The following is a 20392-nucleotide window of genomic DNA, read 5'->3' as shown; positions in this document are numbered from 1 at the left end:
ATTGAAATGGGTATATATTTGTTTTTTGTTAAGTTGCCTAATAATTATGCACAGTAATAGTTAATAATTAAAAATAATTAAAAGTAACGTAATCATAAACAATAAACCAAGAACATCTAAACAGCAGCACGTGTCCCAAGGCATGATGGGAGAGAGCTAGCTGCTCCCCCAACACGCCACAATATGAATATTCACAACAGTATGTATGTAAGAGTATATATGTAAGAGTTTACTCCAGAAAATAAGGAGAAGCACAAAAGGTTCATTTAATTTGTAAATGTGTCGTTACAAGCTCTAACGTGGAATAATGTTGGTATCCTGCAGCGATTTCAGACAGTCCTGATTCAAGGTGTTCACATCAGATAATAATGAGCATCATTTCAGATTTTTGTTATGTCTATGTTACCCATAAACCCTTGTACTTTGGGATAGTTTACAACACTTGGTTTGGATTTTATTTTCACGCTTTAACAGCTTGAGCCACAGCTCTGTTGGCGCAGGACGAACAGGCCTCTCAATGTTCCAGCAGCACTGTTCCCACCAATTAACCCAGTGGAAAGGAGGAAAAACACCACAGGGTCAAATCATGAACATGCTGCGCGTGATCATATAAACTCCATCAGCTGTTTTCAGCCCATTGTTCAGCTTAAGACCTTCAACATGGTAACCAGAAAGCAGTCATATCGACTATAATGCCATTGTAACATACAAACCAAGGCTTGTAACTATGACAGAAGAAAAACACGTCACCCCACCTCTCCAGCACCCCTACCAACCACAAACAGACCCAGAGAGCAGCGCTCGGCTCCTTAGCAACAGTGGAGTAGGACTACAGTAACACGCCTGCTCCTAAAATCAGCGTTTGGGTGTGGATCCATACTCAGAGGAACATTACAAAATGGGATTTCATTCAACACTGCACTATGTGGTTCCTCAGGGAGACGTGCTGAAAGACTTGAACTAGAGCAGGTAAGAGCAGAACTTTTATCATAGTTAGAAAGTTGCTGAAAGACAGTCTAATGAACTGTAACTCTAACCACACACACATGCTTCTTGTTAAAACGCTGTAGATAACCCCGCAAGTCCAAGTGACTGAAACCAAAGGGCCAAATCCGTTCCAGAGGTGCATGCCGTCTGTTTTATTTTAAAATCCATGAGGCTGTTGAAGCAGGCTTGTAAAACCTGCGTGAACAGCTGGCCAGGATTGTCCCAGGTTAGAAACAAACGTCTGTCAGGTCTTCTTATACTATACAAATGGTTATTCTCTAATCAGTCTGCTGCTGGCCACAAAACGCAGCGTTATCTAGATAGTGTCAGTTCACAGCAGCAGTCTTTTCAAGATTCTTTATTTTGCGAGATAAAGACCCCACATTATTAAAGAGATCATCTGCTATTAGCAAGCACCTGGGAAAAGTGGGGAGGGAGTACAGGAAGAGGCCGTCTGCATGACCTAGGGTGAGGGAGGGGCACCCAACTGTTACATGTGGTTGTGATTAGTAATATTTTATTTCTCTTAGGACCATACTGAGTTAGATACAGGAACAGAAGGGTTACACACTGAACAACATGACAAAGAGGACAGAAAGTACTGAAGGTTTATGTCTTCGTCTCGGCTTCTTCCATCTAAGCCTGGCATCCTCCTCTGTCACACCAACTCTCTGAATGTCCTCCTTCATTTATGAACCTTTGCTGAGGTCTTCCTCTTTTCCTCCTGCCTAGCTGCTCCATATTCAACATGTATATGGAGTATTGTCTACTTTATCCTCCATCCCTCTTCTGCACATGTCCAAACCATCTCAACCTTACCTCTCTAACTTGACCTTGACATCTTTAAATCTGCAGCCTCCAGCTCTCTCCTGTCACTGCAGCCTTGTAAAGCTTACTTTCATTCCTTTTTCTTTCACTTCTGCTGCTTTTGCTGCCACAAATCATCCCTAACGCTTGTTTTCACCCACTCCACCATCCCTGCACGGTCTTTCACTTGCCTTGTCCATTGCTTTGACATCAGGCATTAAGTGTGGCAAGCTGATCTGAAACAAACAAACATGCACAAAATGAACTAAAGAGCACATTGGATTTTAAATTACAAGAACAGTCCAAATGTGATTTAAAGACTCAGTTTAATTCAGTTCAATTCATTGTGATTTATGCAGTGCCAAATCACAACTGTTGCCTAAAGGTGGTTTATATTGGAAGGTAAAGACCGTGCAATAACACAGAGAACCACAATGGCCAGAGCCAGTAGCTGTTTCTGATACGGGCGACATGGGCAGTTGCCCAGGGCGGCATCGTGGTGGAGGCGGCATCCAACAAACAGCCAAACAAAGACAGATACATCCATCCAGCCCTCCCTGTTTAGAATTATTTTTATCCCAGAGGTTGTGGGTTGACCCTGAGGTGATGCACACTCCTGAGTGTATTTTTGTTTTCGCTCCTCTCAGTCAGGAGGTTTGAATGGATGTAGGTTGACTCTAGGAGAACAGACCTCTGATTAACTACCACGCTAGCTAAAGGTTTTAATTTTAATTCTTTCTTCAGTCTAAGAAAACATACCAGGCGCATATATCCATATGCAAGCAAATGGATATCATGACAAAAAGCAACACTGTGAATTAGTGAAGGAGTAAAAGGCTTTGCATTCTTTAAAAGAAGCATAAGAGTAACTAAACTGATAATCAGCCATTAGAAAATAAATCAGTATCTATTCGTATTTTCCATTTAGATCCTTTAGTGAGCATAAAAACTGCTGAATTTGCTGTTGTGTTGTCAGTCATGTGTTATAATACATTTCATATTTTGGTTCACAGACTGTTGAATTTCATATATCAACATGTCATCTTGGCTGATTTTGGAAATTTGTACAGTTTTGTGGGAATTTTACACAAATGCTTTGTTACCAAAAGATTAAGTTTATTTGAAAATAATGTGCAGATGCAGCAGTAATGTTGCAGTCTCGATTTTATACTAGTACTCACCACCAAATGAAGAAGCAAACACAAAAACGAGTTGTTTAGCGTGCACAGGAAACCAAAATAAAATGGGGTTTTTTATTATTTATGACTTTTTGCATCGCTGAGACTTTAGATGAATAATTAAAAAAATGTAATTAATGTGGTACAGATGTCCCAGGCCCTGTGCACCGCCTACAGACTTCCTGTATGCAGAGTAAGAAATATTCAGGCCATGTGGTTGACACATTATGTTGTAACATGTAAACCATGGTTTTACTCTGAGAATGCAGATTTTTTATATATATATCTCTATATATTATATAGAGATATATACATATGTTTCAGCTCCTACTAAGTTCAGATTCTTAGAAGTATTTTTTTCATGTAACTCCTTAATTTCATGAGAATTGCAAGGCCCATAAAAGTGCTTAGTGTAATAGCGTTCAAAAACAAACCTAGTGAAAGTACATTTGATGCTCACTGCCTGTGTCCTGTCTGTCTTTGCATGTTTGCTGACAGATGAATGACAGCAGCACTGTGATAGAGGTGAAAGCATGAATGACCACAGTGAGCAAAGAAGGAACGTTCAGTCCAAATCCTTTCAAGCGGGTACAGGACTCCACCTCCTTCCACCAAGACTGAGGACGTCTACTGGCACGTGGCTTTCGTCCAGAGACTCTGAGCGTTTGGGCCTCCAAGGTGTGTAGTATCAGTTTTAAAATATTGTGAGTGCTCACATGGCCTCACTCCCTGGTATCTAGCAGTTCTGCGTCCCATGCTGCTAACTTTATTTCTCAGTACCTTCCAGTAATTATAAATTCCTGCTTGGCTTGTACATTCTCAGTCACAGCCCCAAAACTCTGGAAGCTTCTCCCTCTTCAGATTAGCTCCTCTACCTCACTATCAGTCTTCAGTTCCCAACTGAAAACATACTTCTTTTCATGAGGTTGTTCAGCTTCAGACTAGCTTTAACGTAACGTGTCGTTTTCTGCAGTGCTTATCTTTCACTTCTATTATTTTGTTATTATTGACTATCATTTATATATTATATTAGTTACTATATTTTTACTCAATTTTTATTTTTATTCCCTTTTCTTTGTAAATTATTTATATTGTTTTTTTTGTTTTTATTTTATTTTACTCATGGTGCAGGACCTTGGTCCAGTCTTGACAACATGCTGTGATTGCAGTCAGTGTTTCACAGACCAGTTCCAGTGGAAAGATAAATATTCCTGTGAAATGGTTTTCCATACGTCACATGTTGTAATGTTTTATCACAGTGTTTTATTTGACTTCAAGGAACAAATGTGATCCAAGACTGAACTGGCAACATTGTTGCTGCCTGATACCACAGCACACCTTCAGTTGTGATTAACAGTAAAGTTTTCTTTCTTTTCACGTTAGTTTACTTTATAAAAGTTTGAGCTTCCACTTAAGAAGGCACTCACAAGATATTTATCTCAATGTGGAATATGATGCCGCCATCTCCAGGGTCTCCCTTTTCCTTAACATACCTATAAAGGTTCTTTGGCAGTGGCACATTGATAACTAACCATAACCCAAAGGAAAAGACAAGTGTAAATGTCAGGAGAATAAAACCTGTCTTGTTTTGTGATGTATGGAGTTATTCCCATTTGTTTTGCTAAATATTGTATATAATATGATGAAGATTAATTTTCCAATTTTCTGTGACAGTGCAGGGGTACTGCTGCCCCCTCCTGCAGAGGCCCAGCAGTGGAAGGGTGATCCCACAGAGCAGAGGGGGAGGAGATGAGAAACTGCTCAGCAGCATCAGGCTGAGGCTGGAAAGCAGAGCAAAACCAGCATCAAGGTCCAAAACTGGGAGCAGACCTGAGACGACCTCACAAAGTGGAGCTCCCACTGTGGGCCAAAGCAAAGATCCAGTCGATGAAAGAACAGGTGAGTGAATCCAAAAGCACGTCCAGTGCTAATGACGTTCACAATGTGTTTTCAGTTTTCACTCCACAGCAGGCACACAGCCTTCATTACATGTTACATTTGTTTAATTCTAGTGATTACTCTACACTAGATCCACAAATATGTTTGTTTAACAGGCCAAAACGATGAAAAATGCTCCACACAACTCTATTTATTCTCACTTACACTTTGGTTTGAATATAAATATTTTTTGAAAAGTTATTATTTCTTTCATTTTGCCTTGGCTCCATCATTATAAGATAACATGGGCCTATGTCCTGCAGTATTTGCTGCTGTTTATTTATTTTTCTAATATGAAAAGTGGAATCAGTTCTTATGTTTTTAGTACAAAAGGACAACTGACTAATTAAACATCTGTGATGCAAACCAATACAATGCATAATCCAAATAGAGAAAGCCAAGGTTAAGCCACATGTACAACATAGTCATTGGCACTAAAAGCACAGTGAATATAAAGATGGGAAAATGTTGTTTTTCCACTGAATTGCTTGGAAGTTACACACTGCTTGAAATGACTTGCAGTCTTATTTGTGTGTACTTTCCTTTTAAATGCAGACATGCATGCACAGCTTAACATCACACTATTTAAAATGACTTATATTACAGTTATTTCTTCTTTCTATGATTTCACTGTTGTTTCAAACAAAACACATTAAAATCCCATTAAGTTCTAGGGGAGTTTGTATCATTTGGTCATGTGACATATTACAAAGCGCAGTCCTATAGTTCAGTCACACTAAAGTACAAATAGGATTGCAACCAGGAAAAATGTGTGATACATTCAAGTGTTCATATTCAGTATTTCAGTGCAGTGACCACCACAGTCAGAAGGCGATCGCTGTCCTGCATCAACTGCCTCGCTATTGATGCTAAAAAGTTCTGTTTCAACTTATGCTGAACTGAATTTAAGTAGTTCTGTGTTTGCAGAAATAAAAATAAGATATGTTTACAGTTTTTTTCCATATCATTAAAAACATTATTAGAAACATCTCATTCACAGCTTGAGCCCATTCAGTCCCACATTAACAGCAGACTGATTCTGTCTTATTGATACCAATCAAGACAGAATCACAGCCTCTTCAAATTCATCCATCCCACAGGCTTAGGCTTCAGTTAACGTCCCTCTGTTCATAACAATGTTACCATTTGGATCCTCTATTCACCCTGCTCACTCCTCCCCACCCCCAACAACAGCATCCAATACACACTCAACACAAGGCTCCAGCCTGTCTCTCTCAACCACCCAGGTTAGGAGGGAACTGAGGAGGATTAATGGCAAGAAGGCAGCGGGTCCAGATGGCATCAGCTCGAGGGTCGTCAGGTGCTGCGCGGACCAACTGTGTGGGGTGATGGAGCACCTCTTCAACCTGAGCCTGAGGCTGGGAAGAGTCCCACAGCTCTGGAAAACCTCCTGTGTTGTACCAGTGCCAAAGACTTCACGCCCCAAGGACCTCAACAGCTACAGGCCGGTGGCTCTGACATCCCACCTGAAGAAGACCCTGGAGCGGTTGGTCCTGGCTCAGCTTCGGCGCCTAATAAGCTCATCACTGGACCCACTTCAGTTTGCCTACCAGCCTGGCATTGGCGCGGATGATGCCGTCATTCACCTCCTACATCGTTCCCTCGCTCACCTGGAGACCGCTGGAAGCACTGTGAGAATCATGTTCTTTGATTTCTCCAGTGCCTTCAACACCATTCTTCCCTCGGTTCTAAAGGACAAGCTGGAGAACTCTGGAGTGGAGCATCACCTCACTACCTGGATCCTGGACTACCTCACCGACCGACCACAGTATGTGAGGACTGAGGGCTGTGTGTCGGACAGGGTCGTCTGCAGTACGGGGGCCCCACAGGGAACGGTTCTGGCTCCGTTCCTCTTCACCATCTACACTGCAGACTTCTCCCACAATTCCACCCAGTGCTTCCTGCAGAAGTTCTCTGATGACTCTGCAATAGTCGGCCTCATCACTGATGGGGACGACAAGGAGTACAGAGGACTGACTCAAGACTTTGTGGACTGGTGCCAGCTGAACTACCTCCAGATCAACGCCAGTAAAACCAAGGAGCTGGTGGTAGACTTCCGCAGGCACAAGCATTCTCCACTGCAACCACTGAACATCCAGGGTATGGACATTGAGGCTGTGGACAGCTACAGGTACCTTGGTGTTCATCTGAACAATAGACTGGACTGGACTCATAACTCAGACGCCCTCTACAGGAAAGGGCAGAGCAGGCTGTACCTGCTGCGGAGACTCAGGTCGTTTGGAGTGGAGGGCCCACTCCTGAAGACCTTCTATGACTCTGTGGTGGCTTCTGCTATCTTTTATGGTGTGGTCTGCTGGGGCGGCAGCATCTCTGCTGGGGACAGGAAGAGACTGAACAGGGTGATCCGAAGGGCCAGCTCTGTTCTAGGATGCCCTCTGGACCCAGTGGAGGTGGTGAGTGACAGGAGAACGGCGGCTAAGCTGTCATCCCTGATGGACAACATCTCCCACCCCATGCAGCAGACTGTGACAGCACTGAGCAGCTCCTTCAGTGGGAGACTGCGGCACCCACGGTGTGGGACGGAGAGATTTCGCAGGTCTTTCCTCCCCACTGCTGTCAGACTCCATAATAAAGACTTTAACTGATCAAGCACACACATCCATACATGTGCAAAAACACTAAGTGCAATAATCTTTTCTGGCATCGTTGTATTTTTACTCAGTTGTATATAGCATTCGTATTCTATTTTTATCTTATTGTATATTTATTCTATTTTATTCTACTGTATATAGTATATTATTTTATTCTATTCTGTACAGCTGTGTACTGTATTTATTCTTATTGTATTCTAATTTTTGCGTCATAACTTTTGCACTGTCCACTTCCTGCTGTGACAAAACAAATTTCCCACGTGTGGGACTAATAAAGGTTATCTTATCTTATCTTATCTTAATCAATTATAAAAGTTCTTAAACGAAAATGTCAAAATGAATCCTTTGAAATGTAACCTCATGGTTTTAAAACTATGATTTTTAAGCAAACTCAACCCTGACCCCAGTAAATGCTCTTTGAAGTAAGACGTAGATGTCATTCAGATTCATGTATAGGTATTTAAGAAACGTCTTTGATGTTCAGCTTTGAGAAATTCTACAGTTTGATTGATGAAAATAAACCAGATGTGATTTGGGGATTTGATCAAACAAACACAATATCGTCTTTATTATTGAGAACTATCTGGTATTCATGTGTACGTTTAGCAATGATGGCTAAAGCTGCTGTTTTTTCACACTGCTAACCACTTAAAAGAGCTTTTGATCAACACACATGCACACAAACACAACAGCTTCCATCTGCCTGTAAATCTCTATAATCATATCCAGACAACATGCGTATATGAATTCTTCTTCTGGCTTTGGAGAGAAACAGATGTTTGTGGTGACTTTAGCAAATAATCTCATTTCATTGTCAACTGACATGAAAGTCTCTGTTTTGCATTCTTTCTCTATTTTTCTATTGGCTTTGCTGTATTTGGATTAATGGATGTTTTTGCTGCAGTTTGGGTAATTGCCTTTTGGATATCCTCTAGTGATAAGCAGACACAGTTGTTCAGATGTAGTCATGCCCAATCTATCACCCAGATCAAGCGGTAAATGACATCTGCAGTGTAGATGTGTCTAAGTTCAAAGCTGCGTGTCTTAGAGTGATAAACTCTTTGAAACACATACTCTGCACAGAGACCTCGAGAACCCCCTGCGACAGCGAGAGGCCGGCTCGACACACACATCCTGCTTCCACAAAGGTTTCAGAGCTCCATCTATATCTGCCGTCATCACTGTGTGAAGATGAGAAGCAGGACACAGACGGACGGGAGATGAGGTATGAGCACAGAGGCTGTTCTAAGTCATAGGAAACGATGAATCTGCATCACTTTCAGCTTTGTTTGGGATAAACATTTGTAGTTTTCACCCTCCTTTCCCAAACAGGTCTCAGAAGTGATGTCAGCACGAGGGTGGGGAGACAAAAACTATTTTCCCAAGCAATTAGAGCAACTGCAGTGCATGGAAAGTCATGTCCGCTGGGCCTAAATGGGATTTGTTATATCCATGGCATTATTCCATGCAACAAAGAAGGAAAAAGGATAAAGTTACAGGATGTTTTATAAAAAGAAACTCTGTAAAATACCAGTGCAGTGACAGGGGGAGACCCTGGGATTCACTGGAACTGGGTGTTCATCAAGCATGTACAACATTGTCTTGTTTCTCAGAGCCAAGAGCAGTAATCCCACACAGCCGGGTGTAAGCAGAATGACTGCATATTATTCCCATCAGTGTGTTCAGGAGATAGGAGCTGATATTGGACCACGACAGAGCTGTGCTTATATAACATGTAACTGTATCACAAGAGGGTGTACGCAGAATTTAACCATTAAGAACATCTTCTTATTTATTTCAGTTTCTTCTTATTTATATTCTTGTTCTTGAGGACAGAATATCTCAACCCAGTCGCTGGTAACATGCTGCCCCCTGCTGCTGTGAGTGTTTTTATTACATTTCTCAAAGGATTATCAGTAAAAAACAAAAACTTCTGAAAGGAACGATGGAATTATTGTACCATTACATCCTAGCTAGAGACGTTTTATTCCCGATGTGGTGAAGATCAGTGACAAACTAGAAAACAAAACATTAGTTAGCTTTTAAAAATAGTCGAAAACATCTCGTAGGAACAGCTAAGGTACTCCTGCATACGCACAAAAACATATACTATACACTATGTACCACGCACACTTATCATACTGGTTCAAACTGGGACATATTCATTGTGTTTCCTTGCAGGAATTTATCAGAGGAGACCAGCGGTGAAGAACGTGAGGTCAAACTAACCATCTCACACGTGTCACACACCAGTGAAGACGAGCCTAATCCAGGACTCAGCAGTCCACAGCACATCACCAGCTGATCACAACCTTCTGAGTCAGTTTAACCCCAAAAGAATCACCACATGACCAGCGCACACAAACACACCTAATGAGGTGGTGTCGTTTCTCCTCAGATATATATCAACGCTCTGCTCAGAGAGCTGGGTGACCTCTGAGGGACGACGGTGTTTATGCACTGCAGGGACACCTGAGAAAATGTCAAACTAATGAGATCTCTGTGGACAACTGACATGCCAACATATACTGTTAGTGGAGCAGGAGTGTTGTTTCAAAATAAAACCTGGACAAATGACAGCTGTAGCGACAAACTAGAAAAACGTGAGGATGAAGAGAACAGGACACGGCTAACAAACAACCAAAGAGTTTATTAGAGCGATAGAAACCACAGAGTTCACTGAAGTCCTGTGACGAGCTGATCAAGCACTTCCAGACTGCAAACAGTCCGTTTGAAGGCCGTGTTACTCAGGTGTGTTCACCTGTAACTACAGCTACATAGGTTTGTCAATGACTTTGTACATTTTATTTTGTTATGCTCCACATTCAGCTTTTCTTCCATCCACACGGATGTTGGACTGATTTAGGATTCATGATTATTCAGTTTACCTGATTATGTGTTTTGTGTTGTAATAACTGAGAAGCCATCAATGAATAGAAAGAAGAATTTGTGTATTATTTTGTCTCGTTAAAGACGTTTGTTTCTTAGTATATAAAACAAAGAACTCATTTGTTTTACTTGTATTTATAATAACTATGTGTGATTTTTCTGCGTCAGCGGTCCTTCTGGAAACAAATGATCCAAAGTACACAGTCCATGGTTGTCTGCTGACAGGCAGTCCGCTATCAGCTACAGCTGCTGCTGTTGGTGCACCTGGTGGTTATTGTAGTCACTGTTCTAACTTTAAGGCTTTATAAACCCAAGTGGCCAAGTTACAGGTTATTGCTGTACTTTAGTCTTTTAACATGAGAGTCAATAGGGACTCAGTGATGTGTCAGAAAACAATGAAAAAGCCTGTTTTTCAGTCACTCTCCTCTCTAAAGCAGCAGCCTTCTGTCAGGACAAGCAGGATGAGCAGTGTTCGATCATTCATTACTCACGTACCGTCAGTCCTTTCTTTCATTACAGCTAAAACAGCGTCTGCCAAGTTTCTCTCATGACTGTTTGCATCCATCCTGTAAATTACTGCCATCTCGTGGCTCAATAAAAAAGGCAACCCAAACATGCATTTTCACATCAAAGCTCTTGATTGACTGAATATTCTCAGTTTAAAGTCCCAATTATTCCAGCAGCAGTGGAAAATGAATGAGCTGGAGTTACATTTCTTTTTCCTTTGATTTGTTAATTGTACAAAGAAAAACTTCTTGGCTCAAGTTAAAGTTCTCCTTTTAAGGTGACAGTATGTTATTGCTATCGTCACTGCTGGTTGTTAGTGTTAAAGTGTCTTTTATTAAGCATTCAACAAATCAGCTGTAGGGTCTGACTTGTTCTGTAAGAGGTGTGTGATTCTTCTCATTGTGCTTTAAGCACACTGTAGAATAGAGCCAGGCCGAGGCGAGCTGCAGTGTTCGGCGTCCTGCGTGCAATCTGTCGCATCTGTGTCGCGTCTTCTTGCTGGCCTCCTGTCGGCAAACAGGTAGCAGATCATGCACCACACGCTGTGCTCTGGAGAGATCTGGGCACCACTGCTGCTGCGAAAGGGTCTCAGTGCACAGGAGCCTGTCAGCAGGAAGAAGAACAGCTGGGAGCGACGCTCACTGACACACAAGCAGAAACAAGGATTTAGAGCAGACGAGAGCCTGAGCTTTGGGCTCACAGGGATTACTTCTACATAAGATAAGATAAGATAGAACTTTATTAATCCCTCGGGTGGGTTCCTCTGGGAAATTCGATTTCCAAAAAGCACAGCAACGACCAAAGTTACAGAGTTATACACACACACATATATATAAATACAGAGACAATATAAATAAAATATACGAAGGGGATAAATAGAATAAATAGGAATAAAAAATAAAAATACAAGTGAATTGCACATTTCAAGTATTGAGTCTATTGCACTGTTGACTATTTACAAAAGTATTGCACAAAAGGTATTGCACAGTGAGGTGAAGAGGCACTACAGCTTAGTTGTTCCCCCCTCCTTTGTCCTCCTGTCTCCCCTCCCTCTCCCCTCCAGAGAGGAGTTAAACAGTCTGATGGCGTGTGGGACAAAGGAGTTTTTAAGTCTGTTAGTTCTTGTCTTTGGGAGAAGCAACCTGTCACTGAACAGACTCTTCTGGTTGTTTATGGCCGTGTGCAGAGGATGCCCAGCATTGTTCATAATGTCCATCAGTTTCTTTAATGTCCTTTTCTCTGCCACTGTCACCAGAGTGTCCAGCTTCATGCCGACCACAGAGCTAGCCCTCCTGATCAGTTTCTCCAGCCTGGATGAGTCCTTCTTTGCTGTGCTGCTCCCCCAGCACACCACAGCATAGAAAAGTACTCCAGCAACCACCGACTGGTAAAACATCCTCAGGAGCTTCCTGCAGATGTTAAAAGACCTCAGCCTCCTGAGGAAGTACAGTCGGCTTTGGGCTTTTTTATACAGGTACTCTGTGTTGCATGACCAGTCCATCAACTGATGCCATTACTGGAAACTTGTTTATATGAGCATCTACATTCCCCTCTCGCCGACAGAAGATGGGAAGAAACTATAAACTTTTTTTAAACAAAACTTTGCACATTAAATGAAAATTAAACGAGCACGACCTGATGTTTGGACTCTGTTACTTGTATACAGTCTCACTATTTGCTTTGTATCACTTTCATCTTGAACAGTCGTGGACTTTGTGACATCTGATCTACAATAAACATCATCACTAAATGATGTTGTTTGGAATCCAAGCAACACTTTCATGCTCCTGCTGAGGAGTGAACATGATGATAAAATGGAACAACATTTTATAAGTTGTTAGGTTTGGATTACTTATTGGACTCAAACCATTACCAAGGAGGAAGTATGCAGCTGCACTGAAGGAGAGGATGATGAGGAAGATGGTGCCTACACCCAGGTCTCCCACGGCACAGGACAAGCACAGAGGCTCTCCACCCAGATCTGCAGGGGCTCCCTGCTGCTCAGGCTCTGCTCTTGGTTGACAGACGTGGACTGATTTGGATTACAGTGGTAATGCACGACTGTCATTGGGAGCTTGTTGTGAGCTGAGACAGGAGAAGAAGACGAACAGCAGAGGGATTGAGCCAACTGCCACATTTGTAAAGCAGAAAACTTCTTTTCTTCTAGTGATAAAATAATCTCAAATTCTCTGTTTTAAAAGCATATTTAATAAAATACAAAATAAACCCTGTAGCGGTGAATGTTTTCAGGATCACAGTTTCAAATTCTAAGCATCCTCACACCTCTTTGCTGGTGTTTTTTTTTTCAGTTGGAGGAGTTTAAACGTGTCGTGTATGAATTATGATTTTAAAACTTCATTTTTTTAAACATGTACTTTTCAAAGAGTTTACTACATGTCCACTCAGTTGGACAACTGATGTGTATGGAGTGACACATCAGTGTCCAATGTAGTGGTAGCGCTGCAGAGATGATATTTCTCGACTGGCCGGGAACACCGTGGTGTTCCCCGACAAGCCGGAGGAGGTGTGTGGGGAGAGGGAGGTCTGGGCTTCTCTGCGACCCTGCTCTGCATAGGAGGAAGAAGATGGATGGAGATTTCACAGTGGCTTTCATTCTTTATTAGTGTTTGCAAAGATCTGACCAGTTTTAGGTACTAACTTTAACTGCTTGTCATATCACATGTTAGTGAGTAAGGTAAAGAACTACTTTCACCTCTCATTGTTAGTACTTTGAACTACTGCACTTCACAACTTTTCAGTTTACCTGTACTGAAATAATGCTACAGTGTCGATACACACACACACACACACACACACACACACACACACACACACACACACACACTCACAGCAATCGACTGAAAGACTTCAAGTCTAACCTGACAACATTTATGGGGAAAAACCCACTGACCTTCATCACAAATGACCAAACATCACTTTAAGAGGATTTAGAGGAAACAGGTTGTTTAAATTATCAGATGGAGACTTTTGTGAATTCAGTAAAAAAAGAAAATGACCAAAGAACGCCTGACACATCAAACCCAAAGAGGCAACAATTAGTCTACAACTGCATATTTTCAATGGCAAGAAAAACACATCCCATTAAAGGGGGTAAAATATAAAGAAACGAGGGGTGGGTTGAGAATTTTGCACAATATTGTACATTCATCCCCGAGTAAGACTGAAGGAAAGAGATGACTTCTATAAGACTATAACGTCTCTCAGTAAATTCCTTTAACTGGGCTGGTTCTTCAGCCACGGGCCTTTTTTACTCCCAAACACCAAGAACACACACAGCGCTGTGATCTCAGTCAGCAGCTGCACAGCCTCTTGAGTCACGACATGGTGTAGATTTCAGGCGGGAGCGCTGGGGACACACTCCCCCAATATTTAGAACACATACATTTACAACAGATGAACTACGACAACAGTCCTCAGTGAGGAACAGGAGAGTGTGATGAGCAGCGTTTGGAGAGTTTTTCAAGGTTCTTTCAGCTATTAAAACACATTTACTATAGCTGAACATGCACATTCATGAAGACACGAGACAAGCCTGATGTTAGACCAGTCAGCTCAATGCGTAACCATCTCTGGAAGGATGAAAACACAACACAGCACAACAGAGTCAAACATGTTTACAAAATAGGACAATCAGGATAAAATTACCTGAGAAACCTGCAGAGAATTTTTAAAGCAATCCAGAACAGAAACCTCACAGCAGTTTTTTCCAGTTTATGTCAGCCAGTGCTAATTTTGTTTGAGCATGCGTTCCTTTAAAGACATCGATACTGATGTTGGAAAAGGTCAAGTGGTGCATTAACAACTAGAATGTGGGAAACTTGCTGTCTTACAGTTAAAATATCCCGTGCGAGACGTGTAAGGCATCCGTGAGTGCTCCAGAGAAAACCTATGCTCACATTCACAAAGCAGGTCTACAACTACGGAAGAAAGATGTTTAACGTTTAATGTTTTCTGAAAACTCAATAAGCTGTGAGCCACGGCCTTGTGTTTGTGTTTCCTTTACATAAATCAAGACGTTTCCTTCAAAAATGACTGCAGGGTGAAGGAAACAAAGTGTCTACAGTTCAACATTTCCTGGGATTGGATGCCAACACAGAGTACAAAGGAAGCCTTAATCAATGGTGGAAACCACTGGAGTTTATCGAAATGTTTACCAGAGGTTAAAACAGTCAGGTGGGAACTGTTCACAGCTCAAATTCACAGAGAGAGACGTGCTGAGGTGAATAGTCTCTACAGTTGGTGTGACATAAATCTACATGCTCGTTAGAGTAATGCGTCTGTTCTACCTGACAATGAGGCATGCTGCGACATCGGTGCAGTCACTTCCTGTGAAGTCATCCGGCAGGGAGAAATGCTGGCAGGGGCTGAAGGACAGGAGGACCTCTGTGTCCACCGGGACCACACTGCCTGCTGCCACGGGCTTCAAACGACCCAGGAAGCCGTCTGCATCTTCCATAGCCTTCAGGTTTATAACTCCGCTGCCATTCTCCATGATGCATTTGCAGCTGTTGACTCTGAAGCAGCCTGCCTTCTTAGCAGATCTCCCATGAGAGGAGGCAGTCGGGCAAAACAGGCCCAAACAAACAGATAGTGTGAGGAAGACAGCGTTAGGGATCATACTGGCGGTGTGAGCCGCAGCAATGGACAGGGGCGAGTTATGTGCTGTGAGGTACCTCAAGTGTAGCTGACAGTATGGTGAGGGTAGAAAAGTAATTAGAGTAAAGGTGATTACCATTCCTCACATTCCTAAGACTCTCTAAGCTCAGATTAATGCCCCTGCATACACAGAAATACACACAGACAAGCCCGGCGTCCTCATGGAAGAACTCCATCATCACACATTAAAACCATTTTCCTAACTTGATGTACACAGTAGACCAGCACTGATACAGCGCATACTTTACAGGACCTGTGAAGGTGCTCTGGCTTCAGGAGATTAGCACCAATTAGTACTATTACAGGTGCTAATTATTAATATTGTAGGCTCTTTACAGTATGAAACGCCTTGAGGCAACTGTGGCTGTGATTTGGTTCTATATACATAAGATTTAACTGAGCCTGTGAACAAGGTAGAGCTTCTATAGAGTTTGGATCTGTCAATCAAACACATCCAACAGATGCTGAGATCGATGGAATCTAGATAATATGGAGAGCTCGTCTTCATGTTCCTCAAACCCTTCCCGAATAATGTTTTCAGTACAGCAGGGTGTGTTATCCTCCTGAAAGAGGCTGCTTGCAACAGGGAACATCACTGCCATCAAGGGTTAGATAGTTGTTTAGATAAGCTGTACGTGTAAAGTCGCATCAGCATGAAAGACAGAACCCAAAGTACATGAAGCAGGCGGTGCGGGAGCTGCATGTCATCAATTTTTGCCTTTTGTATTAATTCTAAACCACTTCAGTCTGATATGAATTGATTGTCTTTTCAGATCTATTTAAATGTGCGTGTTTGTTTGTGGCAGAAATCATCATGTTGCCCTAAAAAACACAAAGTTAAATGGTTGTATAACTTTAAATAGTTTAAGTTCATATATCGTGAGGCACTGTTTGCTGACTAATGGTATAAATGTATGTCCCCAAACACCGTGTACCAGCTCCTGTTGTGAAAAACATGTTATTGGCTGCAGTGAGACTTCCAGCGTTGTGCCAGTTAACCCAGCACCATCACTGAGCTGCTGTTGGTAGACATGACAGATCTGATATTAAGCAGATGCTACGACTAAGTTGTTCGTAGTTGCCACAGTTCCTTTGAAATAAAGACTTCACAAATTCACAGCACGAGTCATTCAGTATTTGGGATGTTACTGCCCTGACTGTGCTGCCCTCTAGTGGTGTTTTTGGCTATACACAGGTCATTAGATTGATAAACACAGAATGTCCCTTTGAATTGCTGCTGAAATTAACTTCAGGCATCTCCTTTTTGAAGGCCCCCACCCAAAAAAACCCCATTGGGTTCAAAAGTGAGATTTTTCCCCCATTTAAACAAGCCCACGATGCAAGTCCTTAGAAATCCTGTATAGTTAGGATAGATCAGAAAAAAGTGATTATAGCTCCACAGCAGAGACTGTGTTCAAATGAGGAGCAGAGCCTACTTTTATTTTTTTTTAAGAGGCTCCAGACAAAATACGATCCCTCTGACTGTAACAGAGACACTAAAGAGCAACGTTACTATGACATAGAAACATGGTCTGGTTCATGTATGTATTTAAGTGTTTATGGAGAAACAACACAAACAGTACGTTCCAAAGATTTTATTTTGTTACTAGAAAATGCCTCTAAGCTTTGACGGCATATTTGCGGACCGAGTAGAGGAGGTCTTTCTTCTGCTGTTTCTTGGTGCGCAGGCTCTCTTCGTGCTTGTTGAGCCGGCGGCGCAGAGCTCTGGTCTTCTTGGGTCTCAGATCCAGGGGCTTGTACTTCTTGCCCTGCAAAAACGGTTATGTTTCAGTCAAGCTAAAAAGCATAAATCACAATAAAAATCCATCTGCAAGCACGGATGTGTCATGTTTTAGAGAGCAAAATGTTTTGCGTGAGGGTTCACTGCAAACACAAGAACTCAGCATGGCTGCATCCGGATGCATTAATGCATCAGAGCATCACACTGTGATTACACTGACTAAAACCTTACAACATGTAACTGAACAAAGAGTGACACAGGAGAAGTTTCTAAATGTTATTCTGGCTCATGTCAAAGCATCACAGCTTTTATACCCTGTGCTTATGTAATCTTGGTAATCTTGTTGTTAATAACAGTGATTACTTGTTTTAGTCAAACAACCGATTGGCTGTTATGAATTTAATTGATGTTGGTGGAAACAAACTTTATTTTATCAAATTGAAGTAACAAAAACATTTAATTAACTTGTAATTCTTACTGGTACGAAGAGCAGGCTAATCACAGCCGTGCCTTATTTAGAATTCTTACTTCTTAATATCAAATACAGTCACAAGTAATTTTGGTAATCAGCTGCGATGCATCAGCAAGAACCGAAGGAGTTTGAAGCAGGCAGATGTGTGTGTTTTAACATGGGAACAGCTGGAGGGGCTCACCTTATAGAACTTCCTCAGATTCTCCTTCTGTGTCTGGTTGATTACAGTCAGGACTCTGGCGATGGACTTGCGAACAACACGGCTGTGAAGAATAAACAGCAAAGTCAGCCGTGCAACCACTTAGGAAAGTGTCCAAGACAAGAGCACATTAGCTGTTTTAATGTACTTAAAAACACTGCAATGATTCTAACAAATGTCTTGTTGTGTATGTATTTCAGGTCAGGCAACAAAAACAGAGTGAACCACACATCAATATACAAACACGCTTTTAAAATACTGGACCAAAGTCAATGTTAAGGCAAAAATGAAGACTTAAAGACAAATCCGTGGGTCTTTAAACAATCATTTTTGGTTATATTGTTTCTTCATTTGCTCTTCTTAGCTTTTAAGTCATTGTTCATATTCACTCTCAGGTATTTCAATTACACATTTTAATAGAATATTGCTTCCTAAACACATTAAAAGGGACACGGCCAACAAATCAGCCAGAGCTAGAAGTCTGAGCAGTCACATGTTACTCAAATGACTCAACATCCATGTAAACTTCTGTTAAACTACATGCAAGTTTCTCTTTAGATGGGGTTACCTATAGCAAAGAAATGTATCCCCAGGACAACTCTTTCATAGTGTGTGCCAACTCTGAACTTGCTGACTTTATGGTCAATACTTATTCTGTACTTCTTCAAGTGACAGCAGTGAGCCATGGAATCCAAACCTATTAGCTAGATTAACCCAGCGAAACAACAGCAAAACTAAACATTTCTCATTACAACTGTGGTTGGGAAAGTATTTACTCAAGTGCTATCAGATGCTAAGTGAATGACATCCCATGCATCCCTGACTACAAGTATCTATCTGACCGGTTAAGGATCATCTGGGTTGGTTTGGTTCAGTAGGATTTATGTTCAGTACTCACATCTTGGAGAGTTTGGAAGCAGCTCCACCAGTAACCTTGGCCACTCGCAGCTGGGACAACTCATTTTTTAGGTCGTCGAGCTGCTTCAGCAGCTCCTCCTTCTTCTTGCCCCGCAGATCTCTTGCCTTGATTTTGGCCTGAATGACAGAAAACAAGCAAACACGTTGTAAGGAGAGCATGGGCATTAACACGCCATCGGTTCGGCTAACACGCACAACGCAACACTATCTAACATTATCATCCGTACGTTACACATTCGCATTACTTAGGGGAAATATCCAAGCTACTTGCTACCAGTATTAACAAGGACACGTTATTTGTACCAAATGCTTCGGTTCAACTACCCAGCAACAGTAGATACTTGTCGCTATTTTTTCCACTAGCTTCAGGTTAGCAACTCAGCTGAGCGGCGCTGGTCGGTACGAGCGCTCCGTAATAAATCATTTTATTCTATTCTGGTAGCAGCCTGCCTGTCAACATACGCACTAACAAGTACCCAAGAAGTTTATGAACGCATATAGCACGAAACAGACGGGTTTCTGCGGCTCTTAAAGACCAAAAATTGGCAGTTAGTCGAAGAGTGAGAGTCCCCCACCATGTTCCTTTTCGCTGCTCCGTCGGAAAGGCCGGACGCACCGCGTGCTCACAAAAAGCAGTTTCCGGAGATTTTTTTCTTCGTCATTTCAGTTTCTCACCGTGCAAACAGCGCCACCGTGGCGCGGAGGACTGAACAACACACCCACCCACGCAGTACGATCGCTTCCAGTGGAACACCCCCCGGAAGAAAAACGGGTACAAACAAATGAAAAGAGACACTTTTATATAACTTTGATATAATCACAGACCAAATGAAGCCGCTAAACAAAAAAAGTACAACTGTATTATTGTCATTTCCTGATCTCAGGACATGGGACGTGTGCAAAATCTTTGCATATCAGAGTTATATTGCCACAGTAGTGTCAGAAGTGTGGGGAAAAATCAGGTAACGTTGATTTTCTAACCAAATGTGCAGAATTTGAAACAAATGTAGGCAGGTGCTGTTTTTCAAACCCAACTAAACAGCCAAACTACTTCACACAGACGGCTCTAGACTACGTGATCCTGTAATTTACCTTTACGTTTATCTTTCTTGTTTACTGCTAGGAAAAAAACCCTGACACATCGACCAAAACATATCAGCCTTCCCCGTTATAACTCCAAAACCATTACCTGCATGGTCATCAGGGGCACCTCCAGACCTTTTTCATAAGGCTGGCCATATGGGGGCCACTAAAATAGTGGTGTGTCACGCCAAAAACAGAATTTCCAGTTTTATTACACTGTAGTCAAATATAGGTTATTTGAAAAATACGGCAAAAAAGGGAGAAAGATTGGGGTCAATGGGGGTGTCAATCTGAATGGGGTCTGAATAATTTTAGATGACCAAAACTAGGCACTGTGAATCCACCTTAGTTTATAAATTGTGG

The 20392-nt window shown here is 41.9% G+C and overlaps 3 protein-coding genes across 3 annotated transcripts; 1 reads left to right on the top strand and 2 right to left on the bottom strand.

Annotated features, from left to right (window-relative positions):
* Positions 1–805: 805 nt before the first annotated feature.
* LOC146561867 (uncharacterized) lies at positions 806–11109 on the top strand. The gene is made up of 5 exons (XM_085293061.1): positions 806–969; positions 3471–3650; positions 4647–4871; positions 8627–8768; positions 9725–11109. Exons 2-5 carry the CDS (start codon positions 3506–3508, stop codon positions 9846–9848), a joined length of 636 nt encoding a protein of 211 aa, XP_085149187.1. The 5' UTR covers positions 806–969; positions 3471–3505; the 3' UTR covers positions 9849–11109.
* Positions 11110–11345: 236 nt separating this feature from the next.
* Positions 11346–15578, bottom strand: LOC146561866 (uncharacterized). Its single transcript, XM_085294744.1, is given in 5 exon segments — positions 11346–11542; positions 12813–12893; positions 12896–13024; positions 14525–14529; positions 15247–15578. Coding segments are annotated over 5 exon segments (744 nt in total).
* A 1618-nt stretch (positions 15579–17196) lies between these two features.
* Positions 17197–19666, bottom strand: rpl35 (ribosomal protein L35). Its single transcript, XM_085293280.1, has 4 exons — positions 19522–19666; positions 18927–19063; positions 18011–18092; positions 17197–17385 (listed from the first exon to the last, which is right to left on the bottom strand). The coding sequence occupies exons 1-4, from the start codon at positions 19522–19524 to the stop codon at positions 17236–17238; spliced, it is 372 nt and encodes a 123-aa protein (XP_085149406.1). The 5' UTR covers positions 19525–19666; the 3' UTR covers positions 17197–17235.
* Positions 19667–20392: the final 726 nt, after the last annotated feature.

Source organism: Mchenga conophoros, linkage group LG12, assembly GCF_057382185.1.
Source record: "Mchenga conophoros isolate Kocher_MC1m ecotype Shallow Benthic linkage group LG12, M_conophoros_male_GT1.1, whole genome shotgun sequence".
Lineage (NCBI taxonomy): Eukaryota > Metazoa > Chordata > Actinopteri > Cichliformes > Cichlidae > Mchenga > Mchenga conophoros.
This window is presented reverse-complemented; position numbering and strand designations above follow the sequence as displayed.